Raw genomic sequence first — 16,906 nt, forward strand, 5'->3', positions numbered from 1 at the left:
ACTAGATCACATCTTTATCAGTTATAGTTAAAACATAATTAAAACGTAAGCTCAAAAGAATTTCGCAAAATTTTGCCTTTTTCTTAGGAATTTTCTAGCCAGTGCAAATAGTTCATGCCTTTTATCGCTTCTGAGAAAGTCTTTGGAAATTCTCACATGTGATCAATTTAATTTAGACTGGGTACATAGACTATCTAATTTAACAAACGTAATAAAATGATAACATAATGCTTATTACCAAATTGTTTTTTAAGAGAAAATTTTAAGAGTATATTAATGCAATATTGAAAGTCTTCAGGATGAATTATTAAAACATGGAATGAATGGAGTTGCTTTTAAATAGGAAGAAAATTGCATACAATTTGAGCTAAGTAAAGTGTTATAAATTCGAAAATTAAGGAGCTGTTTTTAAGTAACTAGCATTAAAGGCATAAGTAAGATTAGTTTATAAGGATAAGAATTGAGTTTGGTCATATTTGATAAATTCATTCTCATAGATGGGTGGTATCACGTTCAAAAAAAAAAGTTAATTTTTTTGCTACCAACTTACAAATAGTACCTTAGTATACTTTTTCACAAATAGTACCGTAGCTTTATAATGAAATACATACATAAAATTAACAAGCATAATAAATAAGACAAAATACACAAAGAAACTCACTGATAATAGAAATTTAAATTTTATTTGATGAGTCTATTTGTAGAATATTTCATAATAAAAATCTAATAGGATTTTTTTTTGTGAGTTCTATTGAATTTTATTACATAATAAGCCTAAAAGTATTAAAACATGTTCAAAAGTTTTTTAACAAACAAATACAATTGTATTTTATTATATAAGTCCAGTTATACAGATATTTCATAGTATAAATCCAAAAGTCATTTTGCAAATGAACAGTTATTTTCAATTTGTTCCAGAAGGCCTGAAAAAAATTATCTTATTACAAAATGTTTCAAATACATTTTCTTAACAAGCTAAAAAGATTTTAAGAAGATGAATACTGAGTTTGATCTTCCCATAAGAATATAACAAAAAGTTAACATTATAGAAGCAACACTTAGTTTAAATTTTTATGAATACTTCTTTTTTAAAATGACAAAAAAGTTCATAAAATTTCCACTCCTTCAACTATAGGAAAACTTTTGATGGAAGCTGCAAAAGATTAGGTTATCTTCTTTTCAGAAAAACAATTAAAAAGAATAAATTTTAATTAAGTTATCCAAAATAAATCAGACAGATGGGATTTTCCATTATTACTCAATTAGCATATGACTTTTAAACAAGAATAATTCAAAATCCTTATTATTCATGCATACTATCCAGTTGCATTATACAATATTATGATACTATGTCCTATTAATACACATAGAAATCAATTTCTCAAGTTATCTTTATTAAGTTACACCAGGCACAGAAATATCTTTTAAAACAAAATAATTAAAAAGGGTCTTAAATTATTAACAAAAATTAAATGATTTATGTTATTAAATGTTATTCATTATTATGTTACTAAATGTTATTATTATGTAATTAAATGTTTACTAAAAAATGTAGTAAAAATGTATTTATTTTTGCAAATTATTTTTGTTTGGCATTTTCTTTAAATTGTGGTTGCAGTTATAATTTTATGAAAGTAATCCCATTAAATGTAGCAAATTATATTCAAATTAAAATATGCATTATTTTAAAATAAATATGCTTATTATAGGTAGGTTTATTAATACGTAATATCTAAAAGCAAGGTAATTTCTGTTTGTTTACCATCGCTTAATCATAATTATTTAATAAGGTTACATACTAAATGTAGGCGTGCTTAAAATAATTTTTTTATATATTTTTAAAAAAGTACTTATTCATCTATGATTGTTAGTGTGTTACAATGGAATTGAATTATAGAACGTTTTATCATGATTTAGTGGATATTATATTTTCTTTTAAAATAAAAAAGAGAAGAAAAAAAACAATTTTAATGTATGAATTAATGACATACTTGGCCCACTCAACACTTAGAATAAGATTATCATAACCAAAGCCATCAACACTTTGAATTGCTCTAGCAGCATCTTCTCGCCGATGGTAGCTGATGAATGCAAATCCCTGCAAAATAGTGTAAATCAATTTTTAAAACAGAAATTTTAAAAAAAGAAGAAAAAAAAGTTTACAATGCATCAAAACATTAAAAGTGAAAAACAATATCAGATAAGTAAATACACATATTAATAATACTTCTTATTGTAATAAATGACCTTATGCAAATGTTAAACTATTCCTTATACTCACATAGACAATGAGCTTATTTGTTTTAGCACTTTCTAAAACATTTTAAAGACTGATGGCTGAAGGACAAGTTGACTATACACCCAATTATATAATTAAGGGCGTAAGAGAAATGATGAAAAAAGGATCAGTGTGTGAGGCTGCTTTTTCTCTTTCCTCCCCTTTCTAAGGAAATTTCAGTCTGTCCTTCTCTAAGTGGTTCTATGGGGAAAAAGTCCAGAGTCACCATTGCCAAGAAATTGTTTTCCAGCCATACTTTTGTGTAAGAAAGGGCTAACAAAGTATTTTGTAGAGAAATGCAGCCTACCTACAGTTCTATTGGATTTTGCAAGACAGTTAATCACCATCTATAAATTTAGATTCTATTATCATAATGTACTCCTTGGCAGATAAGTGGACTTTCTAAAAGTTAAGCGGGAAAGTTATCATATATACTGACAATTAAGTCGGGCATGTGTTGATTGTTAAATAATGATGCACTGTAAACAATAAGATAAATATGAATAACCCTAGATTAATCTACCCCTTTCAAAACCTATTCTTAATAATGTAACACAATAAATTTTACATTTTCTTAACACATTTAGTTTTTTTAGTTACAATACTATAAATTTCACCCAGAAAAAAAAAATTATGATAACTAATTAAGTTATACTAATTTATACAAGAGTATTTCAAAACTTACTCTGGAAGCTGTTGAAGTACTATGAAATTAATATAAAAACAGTACACAAGTTATTAATGCCTACCAACAATATTTTTAATTGCTATTAAGTGGACTATGAAGAGAGTATCAGAGAATAAAAGGGGTATAAGATGTAACCTTGCTGTATCTTTCCGACTATGATTTTCCAGACGACTTATGTTTACTGAACAACACCTTTCAGAACATGCAAACTAACACAAATATTTTAAACGTAGAAGTAAAGAAAATGAAATTTAACTGAAATTTTGAAAATAAAACTGAAATTTTGAAAGTTAACTACTACCCTACACAATTAGAAAATAGCAAACTAGAAGAGGTAAACAGTTTAACGTATCTTGGAAGTATAATAAACAAAAGAGAAACTGATGAAGATATACTAAATAAATTAAACAAAGCTTGAAACAGTTATGCAATTTTCAATAAATTCTGGAAAAACAAAAACATAACAAATTCAATAAAAATTAGAATTTTCAATACTAATGTTAAATCTGTCCTGCAATAAATATTGCAAATAAAAAATAATATTTATAAACAACAGTATAAGTAGAATCTTGCATAACAAGTGGCTTCATAAAATTTGTAATGAAGAAATCCTTAGAAAATAAAACAGACACCAATTGAACTGAAAATTAAAAAAAGTAAATGGAAATGGATTGGTCATGTTCTACATAAACTTGAAAAATTTAAAGTAAAACAAGTTTTTGATTGGAAACCTCTGGGCAATTGAAAAAGAGGAAGACCTAAAAATACTTGGCACAGGGCGATTGTAAGGAAATTGAAAACAATAGGAAAAACATGGAGAGAGGCAAAATATCAAGTAAAAGGTAGAGTGAGATGATTGAAGCTCCATGCTTCAGAGTGAAGAGGAACATGTATGTACAGTACACTCTCGATTATCCGTGTGCGGATTATCCGTGCTCCTTTCGGAGTCACAAAATTTTTTTAAAGAGAAACATTTTCAAGATTATGATGCATGTAAAATATATGAATAGAAATCTTGTCAAGTCAGTCTCGCCATTTATTAACAGAATATGAATCTAATGTTTTTTATTGATAATAATCGCTGCAATAGTGAGTCATGAAGTTATAACACTTTTTGAAAGCAATATTCATTATTGGATGCAGTATATCAGCAGTTTCCACGTTTATTAAGATTTTACAATAAAACAGCACTTTTCGTAGTTAGTTTTACTGCAGTTGAGATACCAGAAATTTGTCATTACATAATAAAAATAGGGGTCAACTTACATAAGAGGTCAATTAATACACTGGGATATATGGTATTAATTCTCACCTGTTAATTTTCCTAAAATTAAGTTAAATTCGAAGAAGTTATAACAATTGAATTAAGAGATTCCCACGGTGTAGCATTTGCCATATTGACTCCTTCTTGCCATAATACTGAGTTAATATGCAATCAGTCAGGGAAATTTTACTTTTTCAAACAGTAAACTAACCCCAGTTATAAAAATAATCTCTACTAAGAACATCAGAAAAATTTAGAAGAGATACAGAGTATACTATTTAAGTTAAAATGAAAATGAGTTTACATTGAATATTTTTTTAACGTTAAAGTGTGCAGAAATGCTTTGACTTATTGATCACGATTTTTCTGCTTTTCCTCTTTTTTTCTCTCTAGGCCTCTTTTTTTTAGTTTTGTCTTTCCCCTTCATTTTAAAATTTTTTGATGACAACTTTGTGTTTTTTAGTTTAAAACATTTTTGATTCTTTCATTCACGCCTGGAAAGTCTTGAAAATGGGCACCTATTTTTGAAGAACTTGAAACATATCGACTGTCATTTCTTAATTGCATATTTTTGAAACGCAGATATACATAAGTAATGTGTAAATATATTATTTAATTTTTTATTCAATAATATGAAAGGCATAACTGAAACATTATTATAATAAAACAAAAGAATTTACATCATTTCTGAAATATTTATATCAAGTAAAAAAAAAATATACCTACTTATTTTAATGATTTTTGTTACATTAATTATCTGATTCATATTTTAATGGTTACTTCAAATTAAAATTAGAAAATGCTTAATATTTACTTAGAAAGTTATTGAAATCTATTTTATATAGCAGGATTGTTTCAATTTATTTGTACATTTTGTTATTGTTTTTTTTATTTAACTATTTAAGTTATATATATATATATGCGTGTGTGTATTTAGAACATGTGTTAAGTCTGTAATCAACACCAACACCTGCTTTGGTATAGTAAAATCTGGCGCAGCGTGTGTGGTGGTGTGGCATACCAGACGAAAAATTTTATTTCTAGCCGATTTTTGAGGGCGCGGCTTGTATACCAGGGCAGCGCTTCTCTGCAAAATTACGGTGCGGTGGTCTTTTTTTTTAACAATAATAAAGCTAAAAACAAATTACCTTTGATTGCCCAGTAGATTTATCTTTAGCTAAGTATATTCTTGCAATAGTTCCAAAGGGTCTAAAAAGTTCCTGCAGATCTGAATCTCTCACATCTTCTGAAAGATTGGTTACTCGAATTGTAGGCGTTTCATCTAAATAAATATGAATTATGTTAGTAAGTATAAAATATAATGCAATATAAAATGAAAGCTCTTAGCTACTCCTAAAGACTAACAAAATATAATAGTTATAAGAATTTGATTTCCTTTAAACTATAAAGTACAAAATATTTGATTAGATTAGCTAAACATTTTCAATGATATTTTTAAATATTTCTACAGTTGTTTAAATATTCCTTTTGTGCTAAAATAAAAAAACTGTTTTATGTTTGAGAAATATATTTTATATACATATCTTTACATCTATACATGCATACTTATAAATTGCTTTAGAAAGCATTTAATTGTATTTCTATTTTACCTTAAGAAATAATTTCTTTTAAAAACACCATCACTTACAATTTGAAAAAATATATGGAACTTGAATGTTTTAAACATGACAAAACTATATAATACATGAATATAGATATTACTGATTTTAATTTAGCACTTTACTAGTGTTGAATTTCTTTGTTATCTTTAAATAATAAAAATCCATGCTTTTAATTTAACAATAGTTTAACTAATCAGAAATTGAAAATGAAATAAAATACCTCTTCTAGAGGGTGTCATAGATTCTCCTCTTCTATTTGCTCCTTCCCTCATACTTGGAGGGACATATTTTCCTGCTTTTACTTTCTCTTCAGCTTGAGGACTCGGTGCTGCAGCTAGAACAATACGAAAATTCTTCATTAGACAACAATAAATATGTAATGCAGTTAGATAATACAGACACACAAGTGCACACCGTGCAAGGATACATTGGTGGCAATTCTCCAAATACTTCTTTAATATTTATTATAATATTTAAAAAAAAGTATCCGCGCACACACAAAAAAAGTTTGCAGTGGGGAAAAGAAAATATGAAGCAGACAGCGTAATCATGTATGTAAAAATATTTTAATGTAATTTCATTTGAGGTAAATTACTAATATTGCTTAATAGGATAATTACTTTATATGAATGTAGTTCTATGTATAACTATTAATATTTTTTTAATGCTCTTAATGTTAATGTGCATGTATATATAGATGTTTTTTGTCAAGAATAAATAAAAATATTAAACAGTTAACGGTTTTCGTAAATTTAATAAAATTATTCTATTATTAAAAATATGGGCTTGCAGATACTTTTGGATTGGGTGTGCAGATACTTTATGTTTTTATCTTACTATGGTGTAATGTAGAACAATTTCAGCAAATACAATTTTCATTTTCATTAACATTATTTTTTTTTTCACTAAATGTATATTATGGTACCTACAATTTTTTAAAGAAAAATACTTAGGTAATTATGAGGTGCATTTTTCTTCTGCAGTACTTACACTACACAAATAACAAAAGTAATTTCTTTAAATGCTCAGTTTCTTAAGTTCATTATTCTTACAATATAGTGAAAATACAAATATTGCAGTTGTGTTTTTAAACTCTAAACATCTTGAAAGATTGCTGTAAAATAATTCTGAACATATTTATTCAAAGGTTCATGATACACCATGTTAATTCTGCTTTAGTAATTTATTGTATTGTTTCTGTACCTTGCATCAGATTAAAAAACAGACACTATTATTAAAATCATATACTACAAAAAAAAACTAAAACTAAATTTTTAAAACATCAGTTGACATCATTGACCTTCCGAAACAAAGTATCTTTGAGCTAAACTTGAAGAAAGCTAAACAAAATGAATAAAGGAGGGGGTGGGGAAAGCAGACATTTAATCTATTTTGACATAGCGGAAAATTCTATTTTAACAAAGAGGGAATTCATAGAACTGAAACTAAGAAGTAAAACTGTTTTAAGCCATTACTTGCTTTTCCTTTACCTTGGTCAGCTTTCACAAATCTTTCTTAAGAAAACATCAATTTGTTAATTGTTTATAAAATTGAAAACAGTACTTTTAACATAAATATGTCTATTTACTCACCACGGTTATAGATTAATCGTTTTATTTATTTTAAGCGTAGTAGTTGTATATCTGAGCGTATCTGAAGCACAGTTTCAGTACATTGTTCATTGTCGAGGATTTTCTTAACAGCATTTTACTTCATATTAATTTAAAAAACTGATTAGCTAACGGGTTTTTTAACTTAACATTTCCATTTCTGCTTTAATTTAATACCAGAGTCAAAGCACTTAACTATTTTATCTAAAAAAGATTTTAGTAGTAATTTTTTTTAGCTAAAATCTTTTTAACTTGAAATCTTTTGAAATAATTGTAGATAACAAAAACGATCACCTAATAAATTTCTGAAATTAACGCACCTTCTTTTTTCGGGAATAGAGAAAATATTGCGTCAACTCTGGGTTGCAATTTTTGATTACGAAATAGCAAATGTCTGGTAGGTCGGGTGTATAAGTCGACCGCTGTTCGTAAGCCGATCATTATTCCTTCAGACGTCATGTGACAAATTATACTGGACCTGTGGAAAATGTGGACTCAAATGTTATTATAATATATACTAAATTCCAAATTCTTTGGATGGGGGTGAAAATAATTTTTTGTGGGACTCAGCAGACGAGGATGGAGTAGATCCATTGCAGATTGGGATCCGTGTGACAATAATGCTTACGCTAATGAATCTGACACAAATGATGATCAGGAATCTTTTATGATACGTTTACGCTTTTTATGATTCGTTTTAAAAGTTTTCATTGAGTTATATTTTTTGAAATTTTCTTGAATATTTGATAATATCTTCTGATTATTTTTATTATTTTCCTCGAAGAAACAACGACAGTTATTTCATCAGTTTGACACGAAATTTCTGTTTGGAGCATATACTAGGAAACGGTTTTGTCAAAAACGAAGAAAGTTTAGTGAAATTTGAGTGTTCATTTTTACAGTGTTTATACGATAAACACTTTTTTCCCTATTATAATATGCACAAATTTCTCAGAAAAACACTTTTTTCCCTTTTTTTGTTTTGCTTTTGAAAATCACGGACTTACTATATGCAACTTTCTTTTTATTTTATGCCGAAAAATAATAAAATTAAAATATCCTCAGGCAAGAATTCATTTTAGACTTGTCTGTATTAAAATGTCGAAGTAAAAAGCAGTTCCGAGAACAGTTCATGAAACAATTGAAAGCTTTCTGAGAAATGAGTAGACACATGTCCTAACTAGAGATGCTTAATATGCCACATGAATCAGGCGACAGGCTAGAACAAAAATTTCTTACAGAATTTTTTATAATTTTTATTGAAAAGTCAAATATTTAAAAATTTCTTTCAAAAATTTTTCAAAAAAAAAAAAAAAAATATTTAGAGGTAATTCAAACTAAACCAAGCCATTTTATAGGGAGAAATTTCAAGTTTTTGTGGCCACTTTGATTACTGTCATTCAGTTGTAACCAAGAAGTCTGACTTGTCTCAGAATGCTTAACAATAACCTATCGCAAGCGTAAAGAGTAAAATACCTTAAAATTTGACACATACCAGGTTTAGGTTCTTCCTTCAACAAATCTGGTAAAGTACCAAGCTTATCCTTGTAGGGACACTGAGTTGTCCAGTGATCATCTTTGCAAATACGGCATTTCACCATTTTTTGACCTTTCAATTTAGCTAATGGATCTTCTTCCTGTCCCTTCTCTTCCTGCAACACAAGCAATAAAACTTTATTAAATTATCACTCACTTTGCATAATTTGAAAAAAAAATTTAAAAAAAATAAAATATTTGGAACGCAGATTTTTTCTGGTAAATTGCATTTCTAAAAACTATTACAACTACCAAAAAAGAAAATAATTATGTATCTTAAAGTGAATTTAGAGATGTAATGTTCCTTCTAACTAAATTTTTTAAAACCTCATTTTTTAAAAGCTGAACCCCAGCACTGCTAATGTATATCTGAAATTAATTCCATCAGAATTTATCATTTAAACTTTGATAGAGTAAATATTATAAAGAATGTCAGTCCAAGGGGCTTTACGATTTGGTTAGATGAAAATAATTATCACAAAATTTTAACATCTAAAAACATAATGCTTTTCAATTCTCTTGATATGAAAAATTACATAAAAACAAGTTTTGATTCCTTTAACATAATTTTAAATAACTCTCAAGAATTGCAATTTCTCCTATATAATTGATTAACAATAAAACATGAAATTAAAATATAATTTAAAATCATTAAACATCTTTTTTTAATAGATAGTAATTCATAATACAATAAAGCATCATAGCACATATGAAAACAATAACTTTTTAAGTATAAGAGTAGGAACCAGGTTTATCAATACCCAGAATTCATTAAATTAGAATTTTTTGTAAGATTGGTGGGTAACAAAACAATTCCGCATTTACCCTAATTAGTAATTGCACCAAAAACACAAAAACAATATTTTTATCACAGTAAATTTTGACTCAGAAGAAAGTTTTCCGTTGTAAAACTTAAATGATTTCATGTTGCTTTACTGTGTGTTCTTTTCACATTGTTTAGCTGTATATACAGTAGGGAACCGATTATCCGGAACGATCGGGACCATCGCTATTCCGGATAACTGATTTTTCCGGTTTTCTGAATCGCTACAAAAAGCCGTTTTTTTTTTATTGTTAAACTCAACCCAAAAAAAAAAAAAAAAAATGGAAATAATCTGAAAAAGAAGAAAAAACGATGAAGTAATACACTAATGATTCTTTCCAAAACGATGGTAAGGTAACCATCTTTCAAAATAGAAGAAGAAAAAATTCTAAAATCTTATGAGGAATTTTTTTTTTTTTTTTTTAAATGGCAGGAAAATGTATCAAATTTTGTTCCGGTTTTTTGGTTTTCTGATTTCCGGATAACGGGTTCTGTACTGTATAAGACAAAGTTAACATTTTTCTCACTTTAAATCAATCAAGTGGTATCAAGATGCGTATAAACTTCCAACCATTTCTTTCAGAAAATATATTTTCTCAAAGCAATAACATTTTTTATTAAAACAAACTTATTGCAAAATTTAAAAACTAAAATGGTTGCTAAAATAAGAAAATTTAACTTTGATTTTAACAATATAGTATAGTTATATAGTATAGTATAATATAGTATAATTACCAGCCTGTACTTGGCTGGTAATTAATGTGCTAATTAAATTTGTTTAAGTTTTGTTCCTACTTTATTTCATTAATGATAAAATTATGAATTACATTTTTCAGTTCTATCTTCTTTACCTTACAGATATAATCTGTATAATTTTATTAAACTACGGCACCTAATCTGATATAATTTTATTTTTTCATGTTAGAAAAGATTTTTTTAAAACTAAAACTTAACTAAAAATCCTACATTATTTAAAAGAAGTAAAAGCATTATTGAATGCTCCATAAAATACTGATTTTAATATATTTTTAAAACTTAAATTAATAATCCTAGTAGTAGAATATTAAATGAAAAGATAATAATGAATAAATAAAAATGCTTTTAAGTACTTTTCAAGCTCTTTAAAAATGTTTCTTCTTTGTTTGAAAAAGAAAAAAAAAGCATGATTAGGATTTGCACTGTTGTAAATTTTTATTCTTTCAATTGTTAAAAGTTCTTCATATACATAAAATCAACAAAATGCAAAAACATTTTCAATTACTTTACATAAACATAATAAAATAACTACTTTCTGTTGAAGGTAAGGAAAAATTCAGTAAATCATGCTTTGTTTGCAATTTAAGACGACAATTGACAAAGAGAAAATATCACTTTGAAAAAAGAGACAATTAAGCACTTTTTACAATCCCACAATGAATAAAGCAAGGCCTTTTAAAAAACATAAATTTAAAAAAAACACCTTTTAAAAATTATACGCACTCTGGTTTATAGCACTTTTTAACTATAATATTTTTTTTCCATTAAATTTTTTCAAGTGTTATCTGTCGAAAAGTAGCTTGTATGTCTCTAAATAATAATACGTCTAATACGTAATTAATTGCACACTATGAAGTGACATAAACACGGCATGAAATGAAATGAAAATATATCAATTAAAAATATACAAACCTCTTTATTTGATAAAAATTGCATGAAGATTTCTTCACATACAATAGTATTCGAGGGATTTGGACCAGGAGGATCATTTGATGCTGCTCCAAACTTCTTCCAAGCCTTAAAGGGAAAAATAAAGAATTTTTTTTAAAGATGAAATCTGATATCTCACAATTGCTTTTTCAAGACAAGAAAAATAATAACTTCATTACCTTACGAACAGCAATAGACTTAGAAACCATTTTTCTTTCAATCTTATAGTACCTCACAATCTAAAAATAATAAATAATTTTAATATAATACAGAAATTATATGAATGTACCAGGGTTGGGGTTTTGGACGTCCTAAACTGGTTTTGGACAGGACACGTGGGTTTTACTGTCTTAAACTGGGTAAAACTGTCCTAAACTGGGTAAAACTGTCCTAAACTGGGTAAAACTGTCCTAAACTGGGTTAAACTATCCTAAAGTGTCCAATACCTTGAACTTTTGTAAAAGGTAAAAATTCTATAGGTGTAACCATTGTACACATAATAATTACATGTATCAATAAATATTTGATATTTTTTATACAATTTACTATTAAAAGAAAATAATATAATAGGAAAAGGTTTATAATTTTTGAAGCTCCACAATTCATTGAACAACAAAAGTGAATACCTAATCCTTTAAATAAAAATATGCTTTTAATACTGATAAATAATATTTTTGCATAAGAATAAATATGGCAATATTAAAAAATAATAATTTTTCTTAAAAAAAAATACTAAATTTGTTTAAAAATTAACCTTTTATTTTTCACAATATTTTTTTAAAAATATGTTATAAAATCTGCATCACAGGATGATAAAAATAGACATCTATTTTAAAAAAAATTGTTTTTAAAGATAATTTTATTAGTTTAAATTGAAAATACAAAATAACTGAAAAATGTATAAACAGTTTTGAAGGGCATAACATCAGTTTCAGTTACTGACACTGGTTATGTATCACCACTATGCTAAAAGAATTGAACATGAATGAAATAAAAGTATTCTTGAATAGTACTATAGATAAATAAACCTGTTTATGACGAACCAAGCACTTAGTCCCTAATATTTTAACCTGTATGGCAAGGCCAAACTTCAGTTATGTACTATTGAATGAGAGGACCAATTAAACTTGATTAATGATTAATCTACCTTTGTTTAAATTGAATAGTCAAACAATATTAATAAAACATTATACTTTTAAAAACAAATATTCTCTAGTATATTTAATTATCAATATGTTATTAGTTCTATGTTTATTTTACCTCTTAAATATTGTTCAGATAAAATTGTGACATAATTTGAGTAAAAGGGTTTTGGACAGTTTAGGATAGTTTTGGACAGGACGGTTTAAACCGTGGATTAATCCATTCTGTCCTAAACCTTACCAACCCTGGAATGTACAAATAGCCTCTAAAGGTTAATAGATGCAACTGTAATATAAAACTCTGCACTACTAAAATATTACTAAAGTAATATAAAAAATTATTACAGTGGACACAAAGGCTGAATAATAATGAGGAAAATATTTCAGAAATTGCTGAAGTTAAGAATATAGAAAAATAAATTATAAAAATAAAGTGTGTATTTCCTCGAACCATGTATTTCAGTTTTAAACCTTGAACTATATATTGCTCAATTATTGACTAAATAAATAAAAACTAGTAAGAAACTCAAAATAAACAAGTTTTTCATCAATCAATAACTTTTTTTAGTATGGTCTACACACAGCTATTAATTTTTTTTCACATTAAGATTAAAATGCTTTGAAAGACAGAAATAAGACAATGAATCTATACATTTGCTGAATTAATGTTTTATTTTTAAATTCACATAGAAGATATTAACATTAAAACTAAACATTTTCTTTCTTTGTTTCGATATTCATAAAAACTGTGGGTGTATATCTAGCACAAATCAACACTTCTCAAATTTCACGGAATTAAAACTCTTCAACATATATGGTTATTGTGTAAGTTACTTCCACATCCTTCTATAGAAAGAAAAAATGAAAAGAAAAATGTGCTAAAACACATCTTGACTATAAAGAAATATTTTAAACAAAGTTGGTACACATAACATTGTTATACAACTTTATACATAAAGAAAAAAGTGTCTTCATCTACTAATAGTTGAGTGGAACTCATAGATTTATTAAAACCCTGATAAATTTGATAAAGACCTAGAAGCTATTCTGAAAGATTTCTTTTTTTTAAATAAATAAGTTTTAGACACTTTATGTGTTTGTTAATGTTAATATTTATGGGCTAGTTTAACCCTTAATATTAGCATATATTTTTCAAATCTGATTTCATTGTTGTTGAGCACTATTGAATCTGGCACCCAGGGGCAAAGATCAGATATGCATTGACAATATTATTTTAATGTATACTTTCTTTTATTAATAAGTATGTTTCTCGCTAAATATTGGTCTACTGTTCTCAAAATTAATGTTTCAATGCAAAGACCTGACATATGCTGACCATTTTTTTAAAAAATTATTTTGTTTGAAGCAATAAAAAGAAATTTTTGAATATAATAAGGTTGGCAAACTTGTTTTTAGCACCAATAAAAGTGACCTTTCAAAAGAATAGGAATGAAAAAAAAACCAGAAGAGCATCAACAAACCAAATCAGAAAACATCAAAACAAAAAGACTACATAATTTCAACTTAGTATAGGCTTATTACTTACTTTAACTTTTTTCCCTTCATCATTATGCTTATATTCAGTAACTATCTTCTTATCACCTGAAATAACTTCTCCAGCAGGTTGTAAATCAGCTAAAAGTAAAATATAATTTGAAAACTATTAATAAGGTTATAAATTCAAATAAAAAAACATAAGAAAATATGTATTTTTATAGAAAGAAAAGGGAAAAAAGATTTAAATTAAATCTATAGTTTTAGATGTCTTTAGTTAATTTAAGTCTTTGAGTTTTGATGCCTCCATATAACAAAGGAATACCAAAATAAATAAATAAAGTTAAGAACAACATATTTTTTACTTAACAATGCAATGCAAGTTTTTATACTACATTAGAGTGGTACCACCAAGCTTATAATACACTTATAAATAGGTATTTAGATATCTAAGATATATTAGAACAGAAATCATTTGGATTGGAATGGGTAGCAGAGAGGAAGACAATCAAATTAGCAGTTACAAAACAAAATTACATGTAAGACTATCACTTAAAACTCCAAAATAATGGTTTAAGCGAAATTTTAGAAAATTTTGTCTGAATGAGTTAGTTTTAAAATAAATATTCATTAAGTAGTGATGCAAAGACTCCATAAGTAGAGGTGATGAAATGTTAGATTTTTAGGACTATGTAAAATCAATCACACAAATATATATAACTAATTTCAATTCAACGAAAAACATAAAATAGTAAATATTAAATTGATGATATATTACCTTCTCCTTGTTCAACTTGATCAGCCCAACTGATTGGCTTGGAACTAAAAAAAAAAAGGAGGAAAAAAATTATAATCAATGTATTAGCTAAATTTGATTTAAAAAATAATGTTATGCTCAAAAACTCCAATTTTCATAAATGTGACCATAATAAAATGCAGTACCTTTCACTGCTCAGTAAGCATAGAAATATAAAAATTTAGTCTTTGAGCAAATAAATAAAAATAAACCAATGTTGTTTCGAAACACCACACACTTTTAATTTAATATCCTTAGAAAAAATATTTACATAATGTAAAAGTTACAACTTCTAATTATTAAATTCTCTAATTTTGAAATTAAGAGTAGGTGGTTAAAAAATGCAAAAACAAAAAAAAGTAAACAGACATCATAAATAAATATTAAAAACTATTAAAAAAAAAAAAACAGATTCTGTCATGAGCAATTGGAAAATGGGGTCAAGAATACAAAGAATAAGTAAATAATTAATTAAGAAGAGTTTAATATTTTGGTACAACAGTTTCAGAATCCTATTTTCCAAATTGAATAGGTATATTTTAGGATTAAAAAAATAAAAATTTCCCCAAAGAAAATACATTTGCAGGGGAATTTTTTAAAATGCAATCAATAATTAGTATATTGCTACGAATTAACTAAGTTTAATAACTTATCTACTTCTCTTATACTGTGTATATCTCAATGAGAGAAAATGTGTTCATAACTCTGAATGTTACTTCAAGGTATTCACTGTAAACTTATTATTTTTAAAATTTTGGACAGTTTAAATCATACTTAATTTATTTCTAACTTTCAGAGAATAATCTTTGTTTTCTTCAAAGTTTGGGCTTGACACAAAATAAACAATGAACATTAATTAGAAAACTTGGGAGAGCTCTTGACATTACTATATGTACAACATATGACATAATATCAATAGAAAAATATAATATATTATTTTAAAGAGAACTTTTAGGCTTAGTCACCTTAAACTGAAAAAAGTTTTGAAAAATATTAAATCGTTATTCTGCTCTGAATATAATATTTTCGATTAACTGAGCCAAACTACTTACATATTAAAGCTAAACCTTTGTAACAAGTAAAATAAAATAGCTGCCTACTATTGTAAGCACTGCAGAAAACCTGTTTATAATTCATATCTGTACGACTTAAAATGTTTAAAATTTTATATATATATGCTGCTAGAAAAGAAGTTCCTATTTTTATCAAATAAAACTAAGATCACTCGTTAAAAAATTCCTATACTTTTGTAGGTCACTAGTAATAACAGCTACATAATTATTGTTAAGGTTACATATATAAAATTATTACAAAAGGGTAGCTAGTTAAATTAAACGAAAAAAATTCCCCATTACGACTTCTAAATATCAATAAAAAGGTTTTAATAAGGCACAAAAATTATTTGGATCCAATAATTTATTTCGATCCTCGTATGTTACCCTGAAAATCACGTTCATTCAACTTTGTAAAAAAGTTTTAATATCAGCTCAATCCAATTTGTTAAATATAAAAAGAGGAACAAGCCCTTATCCTGAGATTTTAATTTTCGTTCTTAAAAACACCAAATATAAATAAAATAAAAAACACTAGTTGAAGTTTTAAAACATGCATAGGAGTTTTATAATAGAGCAGGGAGAGCTATACAGTGAGAAAATTGTTCTATTAACAGAAGCAGATCGAATAGTTTTTTGAAACTTAAACTTAATGGAATATATTATTCTCTATAAAAGCCAAAATTTTTAAAACTTACTCCATCGCTGACGGCATTGTTAAGTAAGTCGTATCGTCAACAAATTATTTGGTAAGCGGGATTGCATTACTTCCCTTCACTTCATCAATGCGGTAAAAAAATTACTGAATCTATGAAGTTTACGCTTTGAGCTTTTATATTGACTTTATTAAAAATTTTAAACAGATGGCAATATAGTAGCAAAAAAATTCTGGGTCCTGCGTTGAAGGAGAATCTG

The 16,906-nt window shown here is 26.6% G+C and overlaps 1 protein-coding gene across 1 annotated transcript; it reads right to left on the reverse strand.

Moving 5' to 3' along the window:
• Positions 1 to 657: 657 nt before the first annotated feature.
• On the reverse strand, positions 658 to 16,906 carry LOC107438017 (eukaryotic translation initiation factor 3 subunit G). The gene is made up of 10 exons (XM_016050175.4): positions 16,690 to 16,906; positions 14,922 to 14,965; positions 14,196 to 14,284; positions 11,687 to 11,746; positions 11,490 to 11,594; positions 8,958 to 9,114; positions 6,073 to 6,186; positions 5,379 to 5,512; positions 1,992 to 2,098; positions 658 to 923 (listed from the first exon to the last, which is right to left on the reverse strand). The coding sequence occupies exons 1-10, from the start codon at positions 16,704 to 16,706 to the stop codon at positions 905 to 907; spliced, it is 846 nt and encodes a 281-aa protein (XP_015905661.2). The 5' UTR covers positions 16,707 to 16,906; the 3' UTR covers positions 658 to 904.

This window comes from Parasteatoda tepidariorum, chromosome 3, assembly GCF_982258835.1.
Source record: "Parasteatoda tepidariorum strain Cologne lab strain chromosome 3, Ptep-v5.0, whole genome shotgun sequence".
NCBI lineage: Eukaryota > Metazoa > Arthropoda > Arachnida > Araneae > Theridiidae > Parasteatoda > Parasteatoda tepidariorum.